Source organism: Trematomus bernacchii, unplaced genomic scaffold, assembly GCF_902827165.1.
Source record: "Trematomus bernacchii unplaced genomic scaffold, fTreBer1.1, whole genome shotgun sequence".
NCBI lineage: Eukaryota > Metazoa > Chordata > Actinopteri > Perciformes > Nototheniidae > Trematomus > Trematomus bernacchii.
The window spans coordinates 363886-388403 of record NW_022987623.1 but is presented as its reverse complement, the minus strand read 5'-3'; the positions used below and the strand labels follow the sequence as shown (position 1 = coordinate 388403).

General features: G+C 38.4%; 2 protein-coding genes across 4 annotated transcripts in view; one reads left to right on the top strand and one right to left on the bottom strand.

Moving 5' to 3' along the window:
• rapgef3 (Rap guanine nucleotide exchange factor (GEF) 3) overlaps nt 1–15179 on the top strand; it is a 50196-nt gene extending 35017 nt beyond the window's left edge. For both annotated transcript variants that reach the window (XM_034132827.1, XM_034132828.1), the window contains 20 exons: nt 135–211; nt 1382–1528; nt 2035–2138; nt 3329–3417; nt 3514–3592; nt 4217–4367; nt 5207–5289; nt 5404–5434; nt 5546–5621; nt 6307–6444; nt 6912–7009; nt 8135–8260; nt 9720–9901; nt 10803–10893; nt 10976–11026; nt 12208–12295; nt 13499–13563; nt 13679–13733; nt 14072–14143; nt 14564–15179. In XM_034132827.1, the coding sequence (XP_033988718.1) occupies nt 135–211; nt 1382–1528; nt 2035–2138; nt 3329–3417; nt 3514–3592; nt 4217–4367; nt 5207–5289; nt 5404–5434; nt 5546–5621; nt 6307–6444; nt 6912–7009; nt 8135–8260; nt 9720–9901; nt 10803–10893; nt 10976–11026; nt 12208–12295; nt 13499–13563; nt 13679–13733; nt 14072–14143; nt 14564–14682 (1922 nt within the window). In that variant the 3' untranslated portion in view covers nt 14683–15179. The remainder of the gene's footprint in view (nt 1–134; nt 212–1381; nt 1529–2034; nt 2139–3328; nt 3418–3513; nt 3593–4216; nt 4368–5206; nt 5290–5403; nt 5435–5545; nt 5622–6306; nt 6445–6911; nt 7010–8134; nt 8261–9719; nt 9902–10802; nt 10894–10975; nt 11027–12207; nt 12296–13498; nt 13564–13678; nt 13734–14071; nt 14144–14563) is intronic.
• Nucleotides 15180–17393: 2214 nt separating this feature from the next.
• Nucleotides 17394–24518, bottom strand: part of itga5 (integrin, alpha 5 (fibronectin receptor, alpha polypeptide)) — a 77593-nt gene continuing 70468 nt past the window's right edge. The window contains exons 28-31 of one of the 2 annotated variants that reach the window (XR_004556136.1): nt 21995–22096; nt 21280–21402; nt 17710–19830; nt 17394–17652 (exon numbers count right to left, since the gene is read on the bottom strand). Coding sequence is in view for 1 of the 2 variants with exons in the window: in XM_034132836.1 (XP_033988727.1) it covers nt 19747–19830; nt 21280–21402; nt 21995–22096 (309 nt within the window). In the remaining variant the exon portion in view is untranslated. Of the gene's footprint in view, nt 19831–21279; nt 21403–21994; nt 22097–24518 lie in introns of both variants that reach the window. The other variant, XM_034132836.1, reaches the window with a different exon arrangement.

The following is a 24518-nucleotide window of genomic DNA, read 5'->3' as shown; positions in this document are numbered from 1 at the left end:
AATCAGCTCATCATGTGTTTGTTTCTCTCACTTTTACGTCTAATTATGAAAGTCATGCACACATCATAAAGCCCACTGTAAACGTGATTTTATGCCATTTCTCACGCAGTAAATGTATTTTTGTTGTGTTGTAGTGTTCAGTCAGGGGGACAAAGGCACGTCTTGGTACATCATCTGGAAGGGCTCAGTGAATGTGATCACACACGGGAAGGTAAATCCATTTCCTGCTGCTAGAATAACTTTTATAATAATAATAATATATGTCAGTATCATTCCACAGGCCATAAGACTGTTAAACACCTGAACTAGAACATCCATAACATTCATCTGTTTGCAATTTACACATTATTTATCACTTGTATATAGACTCTTATGGCACTACTTCTATTATATTTTATTTGTATTTACTTGCACTATTTTATCTGTTTTATTGTGTTGCACTGATTTTCATCGAGATGGCAAAAGTACACACATCCTTTCCTCAAGTAGAAGTACAGATACTCGTGTTTAAAAATACTCTGGTGAAAGTAGAAGTACTGACTAAACTTCTTTACTCAAGTAAAAGTAAAGAGGGCTTTGAAATGTACTTCAGTAAAAAGTACCCATAACTAGCAGCTGTTTTAAAGAGTACCTGACCTCCCTTTATATTAATAGAACAATAATGTCATTGTTAGCTAATGAATGTTTCCATGCTGAACAACGGCAACATGACAACGTTTTCATTGGTCCCTCTTCTTTAGAGAAGACCAGGAAATGATGGATACACGGATCGTGTTCAAATCAATAGGCACGCAATGACTCTAAATAATAATGATCACGCCACCAAACACACATTCAAACTAAAGGAACCAGCCTGTTTGGAAAATGTAAGAAGTAGAAAGTACAGGTATTTGTGTTCAACATGTAAGAAGTAGAAAGTACAGGTATTTGTGTTCAACATGTAAGAAGTAGAAAGTACAGGTATTTGTGTTCAACATGTAAGAAGTAGAAAGTACAGGTATTTGGGTTCAACATGTAAGAAGTAGAAAGTACAGGTATTTGTGTTCAACATGTAAGAAGTAGAAAGTACAGGTATTTGTGTTCAACATGTAAGAAGTAGAAAGTACAGGTATTTGTGTTCAACATGTAAGAAGTAGAAAGTACAGGTATTTTTGTTCAACATGTAAGAAGTAGAAAGTACAGGTATTTGTGTTCAACATGTAAGAAGTAGAAAGTACAGGTATTTGTGTTCAAAATGTAAGAAGTCAAAGTAAAAGTCGTCAGAAAAATAAGTAGTGGAGTAAAGTACTGATACCAGAAACATGTACTTAAGTACAGCAACAAAGTATTTGTACTCCGCTACTTCCCACCTCTGCAGTAATGTAATGCTGTGTGTTTGCAGGGTTTAGTGACCACTCTCCATGAGGGGGAGGACTTCGGGCAGCTGGCGCTGCTGAACGACGCCCCGCGAGCCGCCACCATCATCCTGAGAGAAGACAACTGCCACTTCCTGCGAGTCGACAAACACGACTTCATACGCATCCTCAAGGTGAGATCAGCTGATAGGCAGCTCTCGATTTAAACTGTAAATATCTTAATATATTAAGGTTTGTGAATAACACTTTGAATGTCTGAGGTAAATACATTTAAATGAATAAAAAATAAATATATATATAGTAAAATAAAATAAACAAATCACAAATGAAAATGGAAAATGGAAATTGTAAAGTTATAATATCCATATACATATATATATATATCTATATATATGTTTTAATTATTTTTGTTTTGGAATATATATATATTTGTATCCTTTTTTCAATTTCATAAAAACTTCTATATTTTCTTAAAAAATACATGTTATTATTTTGGAAATGATCTTTGAAAATAATTCTATCTCTTTTCAATAAATGTTACTTTTTTCAGTTTTAATGCTTTGCAGTTATTGGAAATGTTTGAATCACACAAATCTGAAACAATCCTACTAATAGTATATATATATTTAAGAATGATATATTCTTTGCCTCGTCATGTATGTGTATGTTTGTTCTGCAGGATGTGGAGGCGAACACGGTGCGGCTGGAGGAGCACGGGAAGTCTGTGCTGGTTCTGGAGAGGAGCGAGGGGGAGGAGACTGGAGGAGCAGCTAACAACAGCAAGTGAGAAACACACACACACACACACACACACACACACACACACACACACACACACACACACACACACACACACACACACACACACACACACACACACACACACACACACACACACACACACAGACATAACAGCCTCTGCTTTACACTCAGTCACACACTCAGAGTGGGCGTGGGCAGCTCTGTGTGTCATACTGTACGTAGTTTAGGTGTTATTAATCAGCTGTTATCTGACAGCTCAAAGACATGGACTCTAACCCCGCCGTGCTGAACAACTTCTTATCAGTGTGGAAGTGTTTTAGCAAACATTAAAGTGAATTAAGGTTGACCTGCCGTACATTCACACCTTCAGCCATCCACCAAACAATCAGCAGTTATTCTCTGAGGAGCCTATTATTCACCGGTGTTGCATAATTGGACCTCATGCCATTAGTATGGTGGCCGACAGATGCAAACACGCTACAACGGCCAAGAACATTTCCATTTGGAGAAACGCTCTGCAGCTTCAGAAACGATGCAGATATAAAGAAACAAATGTGCCAAAACACATGAAGATGAAGAGACATCTTCAACGACTTGACAACACATGCATCATTTAGAAAAATATTCACCAACTTGATCAACAATCCAAGCGTAAAGTTAACTAAAAGCGGTGCATAAACCAAACACTGCAAATACAAAATGCTGCAAAAAGCTCAAATAACAACGGAAAGCAGGGGACACTAAAAAGTGACGCACACAGCTGGAGACCAGGGGACACTAAAGAGTGACGCACACAGCTGGGACGGAGTGCTTGGTGACGTTCAGGATGATAAAGCTGAACAAATGTCTCTGTTGTTGGAAACTTACCTAAAATGTTTTATGGTCTTATTTTAACAATGTGATCACATGACTCCTTCTGATGATACTGCAGATCTGCTGTAAGCTAGCTAGCTAACGTAGCTAACCTAGTCATTTGATTTTTTAACCTGGTTAAATAAAGGCTACAAACAATTTCAGATATAGGCCTACTGACAAACACTTACAGTTATGAGACAGACAAACTGACAAAAATGACATATTGTCTCTAGCTATGTTAGTTGTAGTGTCTGAACTATTTTAAACTCACAAACCATGCACGATGCATGCATGCAGATCAATACAAAGGACATACTAATGTTAGGAACTATAACCTGTTGTTTCTCTCTCTGCAGGTACACAGTGATGTCAGGAACTCCAGAGAAGATCCTGGAGCATCTGCTGGACACGGTGAAGCTGGACTCGAATGGAAATGACGCCATAGGTGAGCCTGCAGGCATCTTTACGGAGGGATTCATTATGATCCGATAAGTTTAGCTAATAGTTAACTGTGTGTTGTTGTTTGTGTGTCTCCCTGCAGATCCCTGTGTCAGCGACTTCCTGCTCACACACAAACTCTTCATGCCATCGAGCCAGCTGTGCCGCGCTCTACAGCACCAATATCCTCCGAAAACAGATCAAAATATATATTTTTTTAATATAAAAAAACTGTGGCTGCTAACAATTGTCTAAATGAGACGACTAAACGTCATCACGCCCAACATTAGCCTCCTTTAGCTTAGCGGTGGTGACGTGAAGTCATGTGACCGTGCTGTAGTTCCTTTATAGCCCAACATAGCCACCTTTAGCTTAGCGGTGGTGACGTGAAGTCATGTGACCGTGCTGTAGTTCCTTTATAGCCCAACATAGCCACCTTTAGCTTAGCGGTGGTGACGTGAAATCATGTGACCGTGCTGTAGTTCCTTTATAGCCCAACATTAGCCGCCTTTAGCTTAGCGGTGGTGACGTGAAGTCATGTGACCGTACTGTAGTTCCTTTATAGCCCAACATTAGCCTCCTTTAGCTTAGCGGTGGCGACGTGAAGTCATGTGACCATGCTGTGGTTCCTTTATAGCCCATCGTTAACTTTTTACTTCAGAAATCATAAAGTGGTGTTGATATGTGGAGATTATCCTGCCCGACAAAAATCCCATATGACCAGGCAGATGCTACCTTCAGTGTCCAAGACACAGTGTCTCGTAATTGTTTCTGATTCTCAGTTTGCTCCTTAATCACCCCTGCACCTATAACTCAAAGCTCTTCGAGGGTTCGGATCAGGAGAAGGCGAACTACGTCCTCACCACCAAGCAGAAGGTGGTGAAGCTGATCGGCCAGTGGGTGGCGCTGTACGGACTCCTGCTGAAAGAAGACTCCATCGCTATGGACTCTCTGGAGGTGAGATTTATTCATTTTGTGTATTGGAATATTTACGATTTGTACAGGAGCATACTGAGAGGTGATCTGTATCACCTTATGGGAAGTTTATTAAAACAAGATGGGTTTTTTAACGTTTTACCCTGAGAAATTGTACTTCTTTATGTAAATAACAAGGGGATGTATTCAGTGTTTACCTATTGGTTTTTGACTCAATTTGAAATCTGGAACTGGATCAAAGTTGTAAGATAAAATACAATCTGAGTTAATAAATCAAGAGAGAAATACCCTCATTTTCTCGTCGATCTCTAAACAATCTAAGGGAGTAACTCAAGAGAGAAGAAGCATAATTTTCTCGTAGACTTCTATACAATCTAAGCTAAGGGGTTAACTCAAGAGATAAGTAGGCAAATGTTCTCATAGACTTCTATACAATCTGTGGTAATTAATCAAGAGAAAAGTAGGAACATCTTCTCCTAAACTTCTGTACAATCTTACTTGATTTGTATTGCCCCCTGCTGGACATTAGAGAGAACGCATTGGCTTTTTTACACAATTTGATTTGAGTAAATGCTACTTCATGCTTGGGTTGAGACATGGCGAGATCCTGAATTTTGATGTGAAATGTTATTTAAAACTGAAAAAAATATGTGTACCTTCATAACTTTGTATTTCATGATAATGTGAAAAAATCCACTTTAAAACATGCTAATTGTTTTTCATTGCAGCCATATTAAAATTTGACCATTTTATGTAGCAATCACTTCTGTAACATTTCATTTTAAAATGTACTGTATTTTTTTTTTTTATGAGACAAATAGATAATGATGTTATTGCTTTTTAAATATTTTTGTATACAGAGGTTGAAGAAGGAGGTGGCCGCTGACTATCGTCTGACCAGCATGCTGAAAGATCAATTTAGAGACAGGAGGAGAACCAAAGTGTAAATTATCTCTATTATCTTTATCAAATCTGATATTTAAATGACATTATAAAGTAATGCATATTGCAGCCTGTCATCAAAAAGTGTTTATTTTCTCCTCTGATATCTTCACAGATTGGAGAATGGATACCAGTCTCTGAGCAGGGTGAGTTTAAATTAACATCAGAAATATGCATTAATGAGAAAACTGTTCAAATGTCACGCTAATGTAATTTCTCACTTGACTGTCACTGATTTTCTGAGTCCCTCTTTATAGAATCAGCAGTTTGATTGGTTCTCAAACTGTGAGGAGCCGGTGGGGCGGTTACAGCCAATCAGAGCGCAGGATAAAGGCGAGTAAAAACTGTGTACATCAACAACACCTCAAACACTGTTATTTATCACTTCCCTTTTATAGTGATATTATCATCTTTAAGGGATGATCCATGTTCATGTTCTGCTTGCATCTGACTTTCTATATTTTATAATTTTTTTATGATGAAAACGTAATTGACATAAATGATTAAATATCATTATATTTAGTTTTTTGATCATTTAACAGACCTAGGCTTTTATAGTGTTATATCTTGGCTAATGTTGGGCTATAAAGGAACTACAGCACGGTCACATGACTTCACGTCACCACTGCTAAGCTAAAGGTGGCTAATGTTGGGCTATAAAGGAACTACAGCACGGTCACATGACTTCACGTCACCACCGCTAAGCTAAAGGAGGCTAATGTTGGGCGTGATGATATTTAGTCGTCTCATTTAGACACTTGTTAGTGTAGTTCACTTGTTGACGTATGTTATGTCGTAGAACAAAAGTTAAAATATTTTCTGTTAACCACAGACCTTATTTCAGGATAACAAACACATTCAAAAACAGAACAAACCATTGAACATCCAGACAGGGTTTAGGACACATTCCTGCACCACTCACTATTTTCAAAATGACTAAATTACTGTTAGTTTATAGTAAATCATCATTTATCAGATCATGACATCCTGACATGTTTCTCCTCTCCTCTTTCTGTAGTTCTGTATGAGATCTACAAACCGGACTACAGACCGCTCACTCTGATGCTTCCTGTCAGCGCGTCAGTACAGGAAGTGATGTCAGCAACCGTCCAGCCTGGAGGAGATCACGTCCTCGTCAAAATGAACTCATCGGGAGGTAAGAATACGCTCTCTGGAAGCAACAGTGCACATTCTTGATATTTTTTATTATTTGTATTCATCGTTTTTTACATGTATTTATATTTTGACTAACTGTGGTTTTAACTCATTTTATTATAATTTTTTATTCCAGCTTTTTTTATTCATGGATTGATCCTTTTCCTTGTTTTTTTTTATTGTGTCTTGTCTTTACCTTTTTTTTATTGGTTTGCTGATTATTTGTTTTTTCACTGTTGAACTAGTGTATCAGTCTTGTTCTATCCATTTTTCTCCATTTGTTTACTGAGTTTTCGTCCATTTCTCCTTCAGATATTTAAGACAAATCTTACATTTTTCTTCAAATGTGCAGAGATATTTAAATGTGTAATGCCCGTTCGTGTAAAATTGTTAGAATAAAGCATGCCGAGCTTCATATCATTGCCAATGTCTGCCCTGAAATGAGTTTTTTGTATATGTTTTACACAGAGAGAGCTCAGTTAAAGCTGGATGCGTCTGCAGTTTTCACGGCGATGGGACTCAACGAGCGGCTGTTCATCTGCAGCAGCAGCCAGGTGGATCAGCTGGTGAGAGAGATGAGAAAGATATTGTGCAGATACATAAGCTTTCAATTAGCCAATCATGTTCGAGTGCTACATACATTTAAAAAAATTATTTGTATTGGTCATGGAGCAGCAGAGATGGCAAAAGTACACACATGCTTTACTCAAGTAGAAGTACAGATACTCGTGTTTAAAAATACTCAGGTAAAAGTAGAAGTACTGACTAAACTTCTTTACTCAAGTCAAAGTATGGGCTTTGAAATGTACTTCAGTAAAAAGTACCCATAACTAGCAGCTGTTTTAAAGAGTACCTGACCTCCCTTTATATTAATAGAACAATAATGTCATTGTTAGCTAATGAATGTTTCCATGCAGGTATTTGTGTTCAAAATGTAAGAAGTAGAAAGTACAGGTATTTGTGTTCAAAATGTAAGAAGTAGAAAGTACAGGTATTTGAGTTCAAAATGTAAGAAGTAGAAAGTACAGGTATTTGAGTTCAACATGTAAGAAGTAGAAAGTACAGGTATTTGTGTTCAAAATGTAAGAAGTAGAAAGTACAGGTATTTGTGTTCAAAATGTAAGAAGTCAAAGAAAAAAGTGGTCAGAAAAATATGTAGTGGAGTAAAGTACTGATACCAGAAAAATGTACTTAAGTACAGAAACAAAGTATTTGTACTCCACTACTTCCCACCTCTGTGGAGCAGTGGAAACAGGTGTTTTTTTGTCTGCGATGGAAGTAGCAGACTTTCTTCTGTGAACCAAATTACATAGTTCACTACTCCCTTACTGCTGGTTTGATTCAGTTTCCTGCCCTTAAAGCCATCAAAGGAACGCTCACATCTCTTTTGACATCCGCTCTGCAGTCTCTGGAGAAGCTTTTAAAAAACTACTGAAGAACTATCTTTTTACATTGGCTTTTGTTTTTCTACTTGAGATGTGTGTGATGTGTTCTGTTCTTATGTTTGTTCCTTTCGGGACTCTACGTGGTCTGTGTTTTGTTTTTATGTTAACCTTACATTTCTGCCTCATGTTGTTATTGTAATCATGTTTCTGTGGTCTTAATTTAAACTTTTGTTCTTTCTTGTGAAGCACTTTCTTGTGATGCTATACTAACTAAACGTATTATTATTATTATTTTATTTCTCCCAGACGCCCCTGAAGGAGCAGCAGGGGCCCGAGCAAGGCACCCTGGACGTCCTGGAGCAGATGGGATCTAAAGATATCGCCTCTGAACTCACCAACTACGACTGGGAGCTGTTCACCGCCATGCACGAGGTAACAGCAGCAGAGATTATGTACAATTTGACATCTGACGCACAGGAAACTGCTTGTTTACACTTCAAATGAAGGCTCAGCCGACAGTCAGATATTTCCTCGTTTCTCCAAAGGACTGCATGTCTCCTTGATGAATTCAAAGTGATGAGTCACACTGTTTGGCTCTGGGCCATCAGATCATCTGGTGCGACACTTCCTGCATGCTTCACATGTTTCATAATCACAAAGTCATCTTTAGTGTGGTGCAGGGATGACGTTTTCTTGTTGGTTAGCATCTCCCTGGTTCCTTCCACAAAAAGCTAATGGCATTCCTCAATTGGATTTTGGATTATATCAGAAAATATTACACAACGTTTATGATACTTACACGTTTTGTTCATTAGAGTTCTCCACATATTAACACCACTTTATGATTTCTGAAGTAAAAAGCTAACGTTAGATATAAAGGAACTACAGTACGGTCACATTACTTCACGTCACCACCGCTAAGCTAAAGGCGGCTAATGTTGGGCTATAAAGGAACTACAGTACGGTCACATGACTTCACGTCACCACCGCTAAGCTAAAGGCGGCTAATGTTGGGCTATAAAGGAACTACAGTACGGTCACATTACTTCACGTCACCACCGCTAAGCTAAAGGCGGCTAATGTTGGGCTATAAAGGAACTACAGTACGGTCACATGACTTCACGTCACCACCGCTAAGCTAAAGGCGGCTAATGTTGGGCTATAAAGGAACTACAGTACGGTCACATGACTTCACGTCACCACCGCTAAGCTAAAGGCGGCTAATGTTGGGCTATAAAGGAACTACAGCACGGTCACATGACTTCACGTCACCACCGCTAAGCTAAAGGAGGCTAATGTTGGGCTATAAAGGAACTACAGTACGGTCACATGACTTCACGTCACCACCGCTAAGCTAAAGGCGGCTAATGTTGGGCTATAAAGGAACTACAGTACGGTCACATGACTTCACGTCACCACCGCTAAGCTAAAGGCGGCTAATGTTGGGCTATAAAGGAACTACAGCACGGTCACATGACTTCACGTCACCACCGCTAAGCTAAAGGCGGCTAATGTTGGGCTATAAAGGAACTACAGCACGGTCACATGACTTCACGACACCACCGCTAAGCTAAAGGTGGCTAATGTTTGGCGTGATGACGTTTAGTCATTTCATTTAGACACTTGTTAGCAACCACCATTTTTAAATTCACCATTGGGGTATTTACTGAGGTATTTCATGTCGTAGAACAAAACCTTAAAATGCCTTCAGCTTACCTTACCTTTAAGACCTTATTATATCAGTTATTTTAAAAAACACTGACCTCCAGACCAGGGTACAGGAAGTGCTAAATGCTAACTCATTTCCGGGTTTAAAGATTCATTCCTGCATGACTATATTGTAACCTCTTTGATTTATTTTTCACCTGACTGTAATTCCCTGTCTCTGCAGGTGGAGCTTGTCTACTACATATTCGGCCGCCATAAATTCCACGGCGCCATCACGGCTAACCTGGAGCGTTTTGTGCGGCGGTTCAACGAGGTTCAGTACTGGGTGGTGACGGAGCTGTGCCTCTGTGAGGACCTGATGAAGAGAGCCGTGCTGCTCAAGAAGTTCATAAAGATCGCTGCAGTGTAAGTTAGACGTAGTTACAAAAACACGTCAGCAATGATTGGAGTTTCATAGTAAAAACTGACAAAGAAGGATGTCGGTAAAATTATTTTTGGTAGCTGATGTTAGATAGTAGCTTCCCTAGAAAGCGAACTGTATAAAACATATAAAATAAACCTTTATGAAAATTGGTTTTCGTGTAATAATCGAGCAAAGACATTGACTTTAAAGTCTTAAGGTTGCCATTTTTGCCATCGCCCCATCTTTGTTGTTGCATCCAGATGCGACACGAGGGGAAAGCAGATAAACTGAGACTTTTTAGGAGACTGTACGGTTACAATGAACTATAATGAAGTTGAAGCACAAACCATGAAAGAGTTTAAGACAAAGACACAGGTAACACTGTGACACACCTGTCAATCACAGGTAGCCTTACCCTAAAACATGTGCTGCTTTATTGTCTATTTTACTCTAAATGGGACCATATTTAATAAATGAACATCATGCAGATTTGAAGAAGACTTTAAACTACAGATTGAGACCATAAACTCATCAGTTGAATGTTTACTGAGGTAACAAATCAAGAGAGAAGTAGTAACATTTTCTCATAGACTTCTATACAATCTGACTTATTTCTCATCGCCCTCTGCTGGACATTAGCGAGAATGCAGGTTTAAGGTGCGTCTGCATTATCTCCACTTTTCAGAACTGGATGCTGCTTCTTTGTCCAAAAACATGCAAAATGATTGACATTACCATTAGCATGCTAACGTTAGCATTTAGCTCACAGATCCCCTAGCGCTGAGTAAACTCATATAACAGTTTGCACATATTATTATCTTTAAAATCTGCAGAGAGCAGCCCTTGTCATCTGAATCAAACTGTTTATACTCATATAAAAAATAATGTGTCTCTATGTCTCAGATTAAAGGAGCAGAAGAACCTGAATTCATTCTTCGCTGTGATGTTCGGTTTGAGCAACAGTGCAGTACACCGGCTTTACAAAACCTGGGAGGTGAGAAACGACTGACTGTAGAGTAATGATGATTATATATAATGCGTCACCATTAACTAACATCTGTTAACGTCTAATCCAGAGAATACCCAGCAAGATAAAAAGGATTTACTGCGCCTATGAGAGGTGGATGGTAAGTCACAACTTTATGAATGTTCTGGTTAAAGGTCACCAATTATGCAAAATCCACTTTTTCATGTCTCTTCTACATCAACATGTGTCCCCTCTTCTTCATGTCTCTTCTACATCAACATGTGTCCCCTCTTCTTCATGTCTCTTCTACATCAACATGTGTCCCTTCTTCTTCATGTCTCTTCTACATCAACATGTGTCCCCTCTTCTTCATGTCTCTTCTACATCAACATGTGTCCCCTCTTCTTCATGTCTCTTCTACATCAACATGTGTCCCCTCTTCTTCATGTCTCTTCTACATCAACATGTGTCCCCTCTTCTTCATGTCTCTTCTACATCAACATGTGTCCCCTCTTCTTCATGTCTCTTCTTCATCAACATGTGTCCCCTCTTCTTCATGTCTCTTCTACATCAACATGTGTCCCCTCTTCTTCATGTCTCTTCTACATCAACATGTGTCCCCTCTTCTTCATGTCTCTTCTACATCAACACGTGTCCCCTCTTCTTCATGTCTCTTCTACATCAACATGTGTCCCCTCTTCTTCATGTCTCTTCTACATCAACATGTGTCCCCTCTTCTTCATATCTCTTCTACATCAACATGTGTCCCCTCTTCTTCATGTCTCTTCTACATCAACACGTGTCCCCTCTTCTTCATGTCTCTTCTTCATCAACATGTGTCCCCTCTGTGTAAAGAGATTCTGAAAGTTTCAGGAACAAAGATTCTCTCTCTTTTTGTCCTGATCCATTTATATAAAAACCTGTCTGAAAATGAGCTGATTAGATTTTGGCCACTTTATGATGTCATAACGATGTTTTGGCTTGAGTAACCATTAGCCAATCAGCAACCAAGGTAACCCCCCCCCCCCCCCCCCCCCTTATCACCTGAATCTCCTCCTAGAGCACCATTGAGTTCTTTTTAACCAAATCTCTCTCAGAGGGGCGTGGGGAGGGGCTCCTTATTTTCATCTAAAGTAACAGACAGAGAATCAGCACTTTGGAAACAGGGCTGAAACAGAGGGGATTATGGGTAATGCTGCAATGATCTGTTTGGTGTTTCAGCCAATCAGAGACAGGCTCTGTATATATCTGAGACCTATAATACATTGATGAATAACAGTATAATAGGGGACCTTTAATAATACTAACATGTTATAATATCTGTGTTTATTCTCCTGTCAGGATCCCTCTCGTAACCACCGAGCCTACAGACTGGCTGTGGCTAAACTCAGTCCTCCGTACATCCCCTTCATGCCGCTGCTGCTCAAAGGTGATGATTCACGATCTTTAATCACCAACATATAATTCAAACTTTTAAAATATTGAATACAATTTACACAGCTATTACACATTAAGTTTTAATATACAATCATTGTTGTTGGTAAAAATCGTTGCTAACAGACATCCATCATGTATTTGGGCTGATTTTAGTTCTGCTTTTTTTTCTTTCTTACTTTTTATGTATTCCACAAATATATAACATACATGGAGACTCAGTTTACAGTCCACTCAAATCTACACCTTATTGCTCACATACACATACATACATCACCCCTTTCCTTTAGTCATGGCACATTATACATAAATAAAGACATTCATTTAAATTACCTTTCTCAAACTACTTTTGAATAAGCGATAAATAGTTGAATACTATCCCTGCAAGTATAGGAGAGTATCGTAATTTGAGTCAGTTTAAAACATATTTTGAAATACCGACATGCCTTTATTTAGGATCCGTTATATTTCCTATAAAGCTTTTTATTAAATATCGTACCGAAATGAACATTTCTGCCAATATGACAGATAAAACAAGTGTCTAACAAGTGACACGTAATGTAATGTAATAATACAATTAAGTTTAAATTCGTACATTGAAGAAAAATTCACCTCAAGTTGGTCTGCAGTGTGTTCATTTTCAAACGCATAGTATATAAGACTATGAGAATATCAGCCAAAATGTGGACCCATCAGAAACAATGCCCGACTGTTTTGGACGTAATATGGTCTTTGTTTACATTAGCAAGCATCGCTAACACTCAGAGCTAACCTCTACTGGAGAGAGCGTGTGTAAAGAAGCAGGAAATAAAAAAAGGAACTCACCTTGTGGTAAACCTGAGAGAGAAAAAGAGTTTCATACTGTTTCAGCAATAATCCTTGATGTGGTTTGGAACATGATGGCGTTTAATCACGGCAGCATTTAGCTGAGTATCTGCCGGGTAATTCTGAGCAGGCATTAGCTCCGCCTCCTCTCTTATTTTTTTTCAAGCTAAGGACCCCGAATCAGCGTTTCTCTAACAGCTGAAACAGAGGGATATGAGGGATTTCTAAAATACTTGATCTGTTTGGTATTTTTAGCAAAACACTTCATAGACATGTTTTATATATATTTGTATATATCTGAGACCCATAATATATGCCTAAATATAGCATGATAGGAGACCTTTAATTAATGTTTGTTCCTCTCTTTGCACAGACATGACGTTCATCAATGAGGGAAATCCAAACTACGTCGACAAACTGGTCAACTTTGAGAAAGTGGTAAGCCTGGAACATTCTGTGTAACGGGGGTTCGTTTGAATTAATTATACATCTCACAAATGTTGGCATGATATTATTCACCTTAAAATGTTTCCTTTTCCTCCCATTGTCACAGCGCATGATCGCCAAGACAGTGAAAATTGTCCGAGGATGCAGAAGCCAGCCGTACGGTAAGTAATAGACAGACAGTTTCAGAAACGTTTAAAAACATGGGCAAAATCTATCTTAAAAAAAACTGTGATTGAGGGGCATTTCATACTCAAGCACTCACACACTGTTTATTTGGAAGTGCCCAAAATAATGTGCAAGTGCCCTAGTTCTTTAGACAAAATTTGGACCCAAAATATTTTACGTTAACTTATCTTACATTTCCAACTTGTAACACAACAACAATACTAAAAATGATGTAATATAAATACAGGAAACTGCATGTTAAAGTAAAGGAGTGTTTGGCTAAAGGATGCATGCAGGACATTTAAGAAATATAATCTGTATTTCTCCTCTGCAGTACCGTCTTCTCCACAGAGGGGCCTCGCAGACCGGATGTTTCTAGAAGGGCCTTCCAATCGCATTTCTACATGTAAGAAGCTACATCCACCAACATGATATACACCTGAACATCAGCAGGAGAGGACTCTTTAAAGTAGAGACACTACATACTGATATACACCTGAACATCAGCAGGAGAGGACTCTTTAAAGTAGAGACACTACATACTGATATACACCTGAACATCAGCAGGAGAGGACTCTTTAAAGTAGAGACACTACATACTGATATACACCTGAACATCAGCAGGAGAGGACTCTTTAAAGTAGAGACACTACATACTGATATACACCTGAACATCAGCAGGAGAGGACTCTTTAAAGTAGAGACAGTACATACTGATATACACCTGAACATCAGCAGCAGAGGACTCTTTAAAGTAGAGACACTACATACTGATATACCCTTTAAAGCTCTTTAAAGTCTAAAATGATTTCCCCTCCTCCTCCAGGCTCAGAATACTCCCTTCCTCTTCGGAGCCCCAGCAACATCCGGCACTACATCCAGAACCTGAAGGTGATCGACAACCAGCGCAAACTAACGCAGCTATCCAGAACCATCGAGTGTTAGAGCGTCTACGTGCAAAAGACTGATAAAAACTGAAGCAGAAATCTGAACAAAAACTCAAACTGAAAGACTTCCGAGATGCTGTGGATTTATTTTAACTGAAGGGCATTTAGGGAAAAGCTCTCTGCTTAGTATCAGGAGTGAACATGTCTACATTAATAACCTCTAACGATGAACCATAGATGAAATGATGATGTCTGAGGAACTTTTTTGTATCCAAGAAGCCTTACAGCCGTGCATGTGCCACAGTGGGAACTGACAAAAGCAACTCAGCACACTTTTGGTGTAAGAAATCTTTATTCTAACATGTTGTATCCTGCTGTCTGTGGAAGAACAAACCCTGCAGATCTACGCCATATGTTATCACTTTAGGTCAGTTTTCTGTGCACAAATGCTTCCACGTTAATATATTGCATCATATCATTTCCTGCCAACACCGACTGACATGCATCTAATTTCATACCATGTTGTTTTTTCTAAATAAATTATTTTCTCAGTTACGTGTGTCAATGAAAGCATCACAAAGAAGACGTTGTAAAAAGGGAAATATTTTATTAAAAGTACAAACAATTACAGGTAAAAATGTTCCCCCCAATATGGGGTGAGAGAAATTCACAACAAATCAGATATCCTGTCAATTTAAAAACACTCCCCTAGTCATTAATATGTACAACTTCTTTTTGGAAGTCATGGAGAGTGGAAATTTGTTTTTTTTATAAAAAGAAATAAAACCCAGTGCCCTTTCCTGATGTAACCACGGAGGAAGTAGTCAAAAGATCCCATTTAAATAATGTCGACATGAGTTTTAAATCAGATATGGAGACAAACTGCGGATAATAAAATAGTGTGATGAGGCAAACGTGTGAAATATGGTTATTATAGTATGGCGGATCCGTGTCAACAACCCCGAGTTCAACTCAGAGATGTTGTTTAAAAAAACAAAAAAAAACAGCGATGAAGTGGTGAGCACAAAACCTTAAACCGTGTCGAGTGATAAAGCAAGTGAATTAAAAAAAAAAGGATGTCGCGTACGTGCTCGCCACATACTGTGAAATAAAACACATCAAGTCCTGGTTTATGACAACAAATGAAAGCACTGTAATATTAAAACAACAAAGAGTGAATATAAATATTGCACTTCCAAACATTTCCAGTTCCCAGAGCTCAGCTGTTCCTCCGGAGGTAAACACTTCCTGGTTCTCTGGACGGTTTTCACCTCATAGCGCTTCGCTGTTTCATGTCTTGGTAATTCTGGTTTAAGAGTCATTGCTAAAGCTTGCATAGCGTCGCGAGCTTTATCAACCTTAACTAGCCAAAGGAACTGTTTTTAAAGCTTTTGAATGAGTTGTTATGAAGGTATAACCGTTGTTCAGGTGAGAAACCACCCATTTTGATCACCGATATCTGATTAGTTGATCCAAATAATGTATATTTGAGGATTAAAAGCGATGTTTGGAGCTGTCATGAGCTATTAAGCTAACCCTTAAAGAAAACACGTCAACCATGTTGTTTCCGCACTGCATGTCTAACCATAGGGCGTTTATAATTAAAATCCCAATTTAAATTATGAGCGCCACTAATTTGACCATAGCTAGAAAGATAGCCAACATTTCAGAGCCACTGACAGAGGATAGAAGCTGTGATCCCCGCAGTACAGCTGTGAATGATCCAATCGTTTACAAAGCTGCTCGTGCTAAACCGGAAGAACCAAGACATATTGAACCAGAATCGAGCTGCATTAGGTGAATTCTTACACACGTTTCTTTGGATTTACAATGAGGTTTGTAAATGTTTGAACTGTGTTGCAGAAAAGACAAATCGTCCTGAGCTTCCACTGCATGATGACCGACATTAATGGAGAATCATTTAACATCAGACACAGAGGTGAAGGGGTGAACAGGGCTGAGCAGTGGGAAGAGTTTTAACAACACATTATGTAAGAAAAAACGGCACAAAGTTCAATACATTTACTTCATTTTGTAATAATCTACTGCACTTTAAAAAGGACTGTGGAGGAGGAAGTACTCAGATCCTAAGTAAAAGTAGACATACTATGGTTTTAAAATACTGTTTCAAGTAATGAAGAAGTTACTAAAGTAGAAGTACATATGAGCAAAATGACCTTAAAAGGTAAAAGTACTCCGCTGTAGTATTCGGATATTATATTAACCAGTTTTTTAACTAACAAATACATGTAGGAGTATTGTGCGTATCGTATTTATTTTTGTAGTGTGGCGCCAATTTACTAACTCTGAAAATACTGGGTATGTTTGTAGCAGGAGAGGACTCTTTAAAGTAGAGACACTACATACTGATATACACCTGAACATCAGCAGGAGAGGACTCTTTAAAGTAGAGACACTACATACTGATATACACCTGAACATCAGCAGGAGAGGACTCTTTAAAGTAGAGACACTACATACTGATATACACCTGATCATCAGCAGGAGAGGACTCTTTAAAGTAGAGACACTACATACTGATATACACCTGAACATCAGCAGGAGAGGACTCTTTAAAGTAGAGACACTACATACTGATATACACCTGATCATCAGCAGGAGAGGACTCTTTAAAGTAGAGACACTACATACTGATATACACCTGAACATCAGCAGGAGAGGACTCTTTAAAGTAGAGACACTACATACTGATATACACCTGAACATCAGCAGGAGAGGACTCTTTAAAATAGAGACACTACATACTGATATACACCTGAACATCAGCAAGAGAGGACTCTTTAAAATAGAGACACTACATACTGATATACACCTGAACATCAGCAGGAGAGGACTCTTTAAAGTAGAGACACCACATACTGATATACACCTGAACATCAGCAGGAGAGGACTCTTTAAAGTAGAGACACTACATGTATGTTTGTAGCACAGTACTGCATCTTATCTTTAAAATATCTAATAATAATAATAATAACTAAGAAATGGAGAAAAAAGTACAATATTTTGCCTCCAAAATGTACTGGAGTAAAATGTTATGTAGCATGAAATGGAAATACTCAAGTACAAGTATGTCAAAGTGGTACTTAAGTGAAGTACTTGAGTACATGTACTTACTGTACAGTAAACAATAACATCTGCAGCGTTGTTACAACATTTTAGATTATTGCAATTTAATTAAAACAATTTTTTTTTAAACTGAAATCACCACTGCAATGCATAACAATCTATTAAAAAATGCAGCAGATGAATACATAATGAAGTAAAACTGTATTGCATTGTGTGTAATTGTTACTTAATGTGTTGTTACAAGGGTACAAACCAATGCATACACAGAACACACATTCATAAATATCCCATTCACACAAATGCATGTCCGCATGAAGTCACACACACACACACACACACACACACACTCCTGTAACCCTCAGTATTTACATTTAAGGCACATAACATCTATGTACACGACAACAAGATGCATTTTTCCGTTCAGTCCCTGCAGCGTCTGGGATGGTCTCTTCTCTTTCTCTCTCTTCTCTTTCTGAAGGTGGGCAGACAGTCAGGATTACAGTTTCTCACAGCAACACACTGCAAACTGAGGGAGGGTCTGCACGATATTGGAAAAAAAACTCTACATGCAATGTCTTTTTCTGGGATTTATCGCAAAGTGGAGACGTGTTATCGTGCAACCCTGGAGACCCCGCCTCCTCTCTAGTCCACATGGCACCTTTTTCTGAGCACCGGCGTCTTTTTTCAATGACTTCAATGAGAACATGCCATCAAATACGGCCGAATCTGACGCTCCACATAGCGACTTTTTTCTTAGCGCTTCGCCATTTTTTTGCAGCTTCTCCGAGTTATTTCAACTTCTTAGATAAATGCAGATGATGTCGCAGCAGAAATTGGATAAAAAGCTTGTTTTTAACTGTGTCTTCAGCCGGGAATTATCATAAAGACCAACAAGCCTGGTTTCTTATCCTGGACACTAGATGTTGCTGACGGTGAGTGTGTGAAGGTTAAATCAGTACAAAACTCGTCCTCCTCGCGCTACAGCTCTCAGACTGAGCGCATTCAGACAAAGTGTAAAAGCAAGCATGTTGTGTATGCTGCGTAAGGTGAGAAAACTCGTCAAACTAATATATAGTAGCAGAAACAGATGATTAAATCCAAGGGGGAGAAGCTAGTCCGACTTACTATCTCCTGTGATATTTTGTCAAGATGTCAGTGTCATTGAAGCAATAAAAAAACAACTCTGGATGAGACGCTGGGAGCAGAAAAAGGCATTATGTGAACACAGACCCTACAACTAAATCTGTCTGCAACGAGCTACAACATCGCTGATTGTCTTCGGGTGGAGACATCCCCCCCCCCGTGCTTCACCTCAGCGTCACTTCCTGCACATATCCTCTCTTCTTCCCGCTGTGAGGTGCACCCCCCCATGATGCTGCAGGCATGGCAGACTCTGAACATGAGCGCGAGGGTTCAAACAAAGTGATCAGTAGGAGCTAAACTCTCAAAGGAAGGTCAGCCAGTCAACTCTGAAGTTTCTCTGGAATAAATCAGTAGATTTCCTTCGAGTGCAAACACATCTCAACGCAGCGCCGTCCTCCAGCCGTTTGCATCGATCGTTAAAGAACCGATGCTTCTTGGGAAAAATGTGATAAAAGCCGAGCAATTGAACAGATTCAGGTCCGACGTGTAGGCCAGTAATGTCGACTTTTTCACCTGAAAACAATCCGATCATCCGTCTGTAAAAACCACGTGTTCAGGAGATACCAGAAGGATACTTCAGGGTCTCTGCACGCGGCGTAATTCACAGCTCCTGCATGTAACCTGTGAGATCATTAGCACCAGAGTAAAAGCATCTCTCTGCAGTCACCTTCCTGTCGCTCATTCTCAGTGAGAAACAGTTCTGCCGACATAAGTTAAAAAAGAAATAAAAACATTCATTTGGCTTTGGAGATCTTTGGGTTTTTCCTGTAGTGCAGCACAGTGGAGTTTCCAGTGGTGTCTCTTTATCTCTTAAATCTCTTTCTGATCCACTCTTCATCGTGTTTCTCGTTGCAATCATACGGCCGGTTCCTGTGGTTCCTGTGGTTCTGCGTTACGCCTCGGACGCAGCCTGAGGCTTCAGCTGAGCCTTCTCCATCGCCGTGCCGTACGGGAGAGAGCGCTTAAAGAAGCCGAACTGCAAGAAAACAATCATAAAGAAAGAAGGAATTAGAAAACAGCACAGACTTCATCACTTCAGTCGGAGACAAGAGCTTTAAAAAAGGGAGACTGTGCGGATTAATAAGGTGAAAATTAAAGTGGACCTATCATGCTATATTTGAATAATATAGTGTAGGGACCATACCTATATAAAGGCATATTTATACTTTTTTTTTTTCAAAATACCAAACAGATCATGCATTTTAGCCATGCCTCATTTCGCTCAATTTGACAATTTATAGCTCTGTTTTAGCAAGGGCAGATTCAGTGAGAACAGCACCATCTAGAGGCCTGGCATATGTACTACAGCGCTTTCGAACGGCAATTGCCGTGGCTGTCTCCTCCTGATTGGTGGAGTTGGCCCAATAGCCGTAGCGCCACCGTCCTGACGTCAGGACAGTGTTCAAATCTGGATCAGTTTTTATCAGATCCGTTGCAGCCCCTTTTTTAGAGATTTGGGTATGGAGGAAAATAGAGAGGGTTGTGTTTTCTGACACTTGGTGAGTTCCCTGGAACACCGGGGACACATATTCATGTAGAAAAGACGTACCAAAGTGCATTTTGCATGATAGGTCCCCTTTAAGTTATTATCCAGAACAGAAATGTGAACACTGGATAAAGCCAGGTTAAAAATTCTTGTTTCATTTTGTTGACATGTTTTTACATAGGAAATCACTCCATAAATCAGAAAACAGCCCTAAAAACATCATTTACTGCATGACTCTCTGTGATATACATAACATCAGAATCAGAATCCCTATATTCGTCCCACAGAGGGGAAATTTGCATTTGTTACAGCAAGAAAAGAGACAAAGACAGCTTAATGTTACCCAAGAAGCATGCATTAAAAAATATTAAAGATTAATATTGTTGTAGTTCGGTAAACTGAGACATGAACGACATGATTGGTCCATAAAATGTCAGAAAAAGTCAAATAATTGCTAATCCTGACATCTTTAAATGTGTTCTTCTGTCCAACTCACAATCCGAATCTCAGAGATATGTTTGTTGACATTTTTTGTTAAAATCTGCAAATGAGGCATCATGTAATGCTAACTTTTGGTGAATTTAGGAGAAATGTACAGACACAAACAGACGTTAGTAAAATAAACTCCTAATTGTGGATGTTTTAATTCCACTAGTCTGAAAGAAGACATGTTATGGAAGCTAAAAAGTGAATGAAATACTGTTTTTAGTATTTAAGTGTGTATAAATGAGTGTGTGAAAAGCTTGAGCATATAAAGAACAGGGTATATGCTGGAATCCTGAAGTCAAATGTAAGACCTTTGAAGACCTTTTCTATGACCCTTTCCATACATTTTAAGACCTCATCGCCACTTTGAGTTTTAACCGGTTACCTTGGCGACACACTTTACCTCACATTGACTATACACAGTATTGATTGTCCACCTATATTGTCACTGACCTTGTACAGGACGTAGATGAGCAGAGCCAGCAGCAGTAAACCTGCTAAAATGGCCAGGATGATGATCCACAGAGGAACCGAGTTCTCTATGTCCGGCTTATTCCACACCAGCGGGGTCACAACCTGAGGAAACATCACAGTGTATCAGTTTAACTCATATAGACTAATGATTGTTTCCTAGATTCATCAATTCATGGTCGACAACATGGGAGAAAATAGTGACAAACGTCCATCCTAGTTTCTCAAAGTCCGAGGGGATGTCTCTAAATATCTGATGTCAGTCCAAAACTCACATATATTCACTTTTAAATGATATGAATTAAGATTAAACATACTTTATTATGATTTTGGCACAGCAGCATATAAACAAGGCTTTGCACATGAATTAAAAATGAAATAAAATAGAAAATAAACAGTAAAAATATCCATATTAACAATATAAAAAAGAAAAAATACATTAAAAAGGTATGCATGTCGACAGTGAAAGATACTATTTACAATAAGTATGCAAAATAAAATAAAGTGCAAATTAAAGGCAGGTTTGAGAGGCTAAAAACGGCATTTTCTTGCATGAAAAACAATCAATTATGATCAAAATGTGCATTATTTTCCTCCAAATGGACAAAATAATTAGTCAACTAATGACTGTAGCCTTACATTTAAAAAATGAAATATATCTGATTATGATCTGACTGGAAAATGACATGTAAAATACCTTTTTGTGTCCGCTGGGGGCGTGTTTTGGGGCGATGGCGTACGGCATCTTCTCCACGCTGTATTGGGCGAGACACTCCAGCACGTAGTGTTTGTACGCTCTCTACACGGGGCAGATGTTGGAGAAATGATTAAAACAATGAATGCAATCCAGCCGTCAGACACTAGGAGGCGACAGAGACTTCTTTAAATAAATCTCCATCATCACAACCAGAGATGGCAAAAGTAACACATCCTTTACTCAAGTAGAAGTACAGATACTCGTGTTTAGAAATACTCTGGTGAAAGTAGAAGTACTGACTAAACTTCTTTACTCAAGTAAAAGTAAAGAGGCTTTGAAATGTACTTCAGTAAAAAGTACCCATAACTAGCAGCTGTTTTAAAGAGTACCTGACCTCCCTTTATATTAATAGAACAATAATGTCATTGTTAGCTAATGAATGTTTCCATGCTGAACAACGGCAACATGACAACGTTTTCATTGGTCCCTCTTCTTTAGAGAAGACCAGGAAATGATGGATACACGGATCGTGTTCAAATCAATAGGCACGCAATGACTCTAAATAATAATGATCACGCCACCAAACACACATTCAAACTAAAGGAACCAGCCTGTTTGGGAAATGTGAGAAGTAGAAAGTACAGGTATTTGTGTTCAACATGTAAGAAGTAGAAAGTACAGGTATTTGTGTTCAACATGTAAGAAGTAGAAAGTACAGGTATTTGGGTTCAACATGTAAGAAGTAGAAAGTACAGGTATTTGGGTTCAACATGTAAGAAGTAGAAAGTACAGGTATTTGGGTTCAACATGTGAGAAGTAGAAAGTACAGGTATTTGAGTTCAACATGTAAGAAGTAGAAAGTACAGGTATTTGAGTTCAACATGTAAGAAGTAGAAAGTACAGGTATTTGTGTTCAACATGTGAGAAGTAGAAAGTACAGGTATTTGGGTTCAACATGTAAGAAGTAGAAAGTACAGGTATTTGGGTTCAACATGTAAGAAGTAGAAAGTACAGGTATTTGTGTTCAACATGTAAGAAGTAGAAAGTACAGGTATTTGAGTTCAACATGTAAGAAGTAGAAAGTACAGGTATTTGAGTTCAACATGTAAGAAGTAGAAAGTACAGGTATTTGTGTTCAAAATGTAAGAAGTAGAAAGTACAGGTATTTGTGTTCAACATGTAAGAAGTAGAAAGTACAGGTATTTGAGTTCAACATGTAAGAAGTAGAAAGTACAGGTATTTGAGTTCAACATGTAAGAAGTAGAAAGTACAGGTATTTGTGTTCAAAATGTAAGAAGTAGAAAGTACAGGTATTTGAGTTCAACATGTAAGAAGTAGAAAGTACAGGTATTTGTGTTCAAAATGTAAGAAGTAGAAAGTACAGGTATTTGGGTTCAACATGTAAGAAGTAGAAAGTACAGGTATTTGGGTTCAACATGTAAGAAGTAGAAAGTTCAGGTATTTGTGTTCAACATGTAAGAAGTAGAAAGTACAGGTATTTGGGTTCAACATGTAAGAAGTAGAAAGTTCAGGTATTTGTGTTCAACATGTAAGAAGTAGAAAGTACAGGTATTAGTGTTCAACATGTAAGAAGTAGAAAGTACAGGTATTTGGGTTCAACATGTAAGAAGTAGAAAGTACAGGTATTTGGGTTCAACATGTAAGAAGTAGAAAGTTCAGGTATTTGTGTTCAACATGTAAGAAGTAGAAAGTACAGGTATTTGGGTTCAACATGTAAGAAGTAGAAAGTTCAGGTATTTGTGTTCAACATGTAAGAAGTAGAAAGTACAGGTATTTGTGTTCAACATGTGAGAAGTAGAAAGTACAGGTATTTGTGTTCAACATGTAAGAAGTAAAAAGTACAGGTATTTGTGTTCAACATGTAAGAAGTAGAAAGTTCAGGTATTTGTGTTCAACATGTAAGAAGTAGAAAGTACAGGTATTTGGGTTCAACATGTAAGAAGTAGAAAGTTCAGGTATTTGTGTTCAACATGTAAGAAGTAGAAAGTACAGGTATTTGTGTTCAACATGTAAGAAGTAGAAAGTACAGGTATTTGTGTTCAACATGTAAGAAGTAGAAAGTACAGGTATTTGTGTTCAACATGTAAGAAGTAGAAAGTTCAGGTATTTGTGTTCAACATGTAAGAAGTAGAAAGTACAGGTATTTGGGTTCAACATGTAAGAAGTAGAAAGTTCAGGTATTTGTGTTCAAAATGTAAGAAGTAGAAAGTACAGGTATTTGTGTTCAACATGTGAGAAGTAGAAAGTACAGGTATTTGTGTTCAACATGTAAGAAGTAGAAAGTACAGGTATTTGTGTTCAACATGTAAGAAGTAGAAAGTACAGGTATTTGTGTTCAACATGTAAGAAGTAGAAAGTACAGGTATTTGTGTTCAACATGTAAGAAGTAGAAAGTACAGGTATTTGTGTTCAAAATGTAAGAAGTCAAAGTAAAAAGTCGTCAGAAAAATAAGTAGTGGAGTAAAGTACTGATACCAGAGTAACGAAGTATTTGTACTCCACT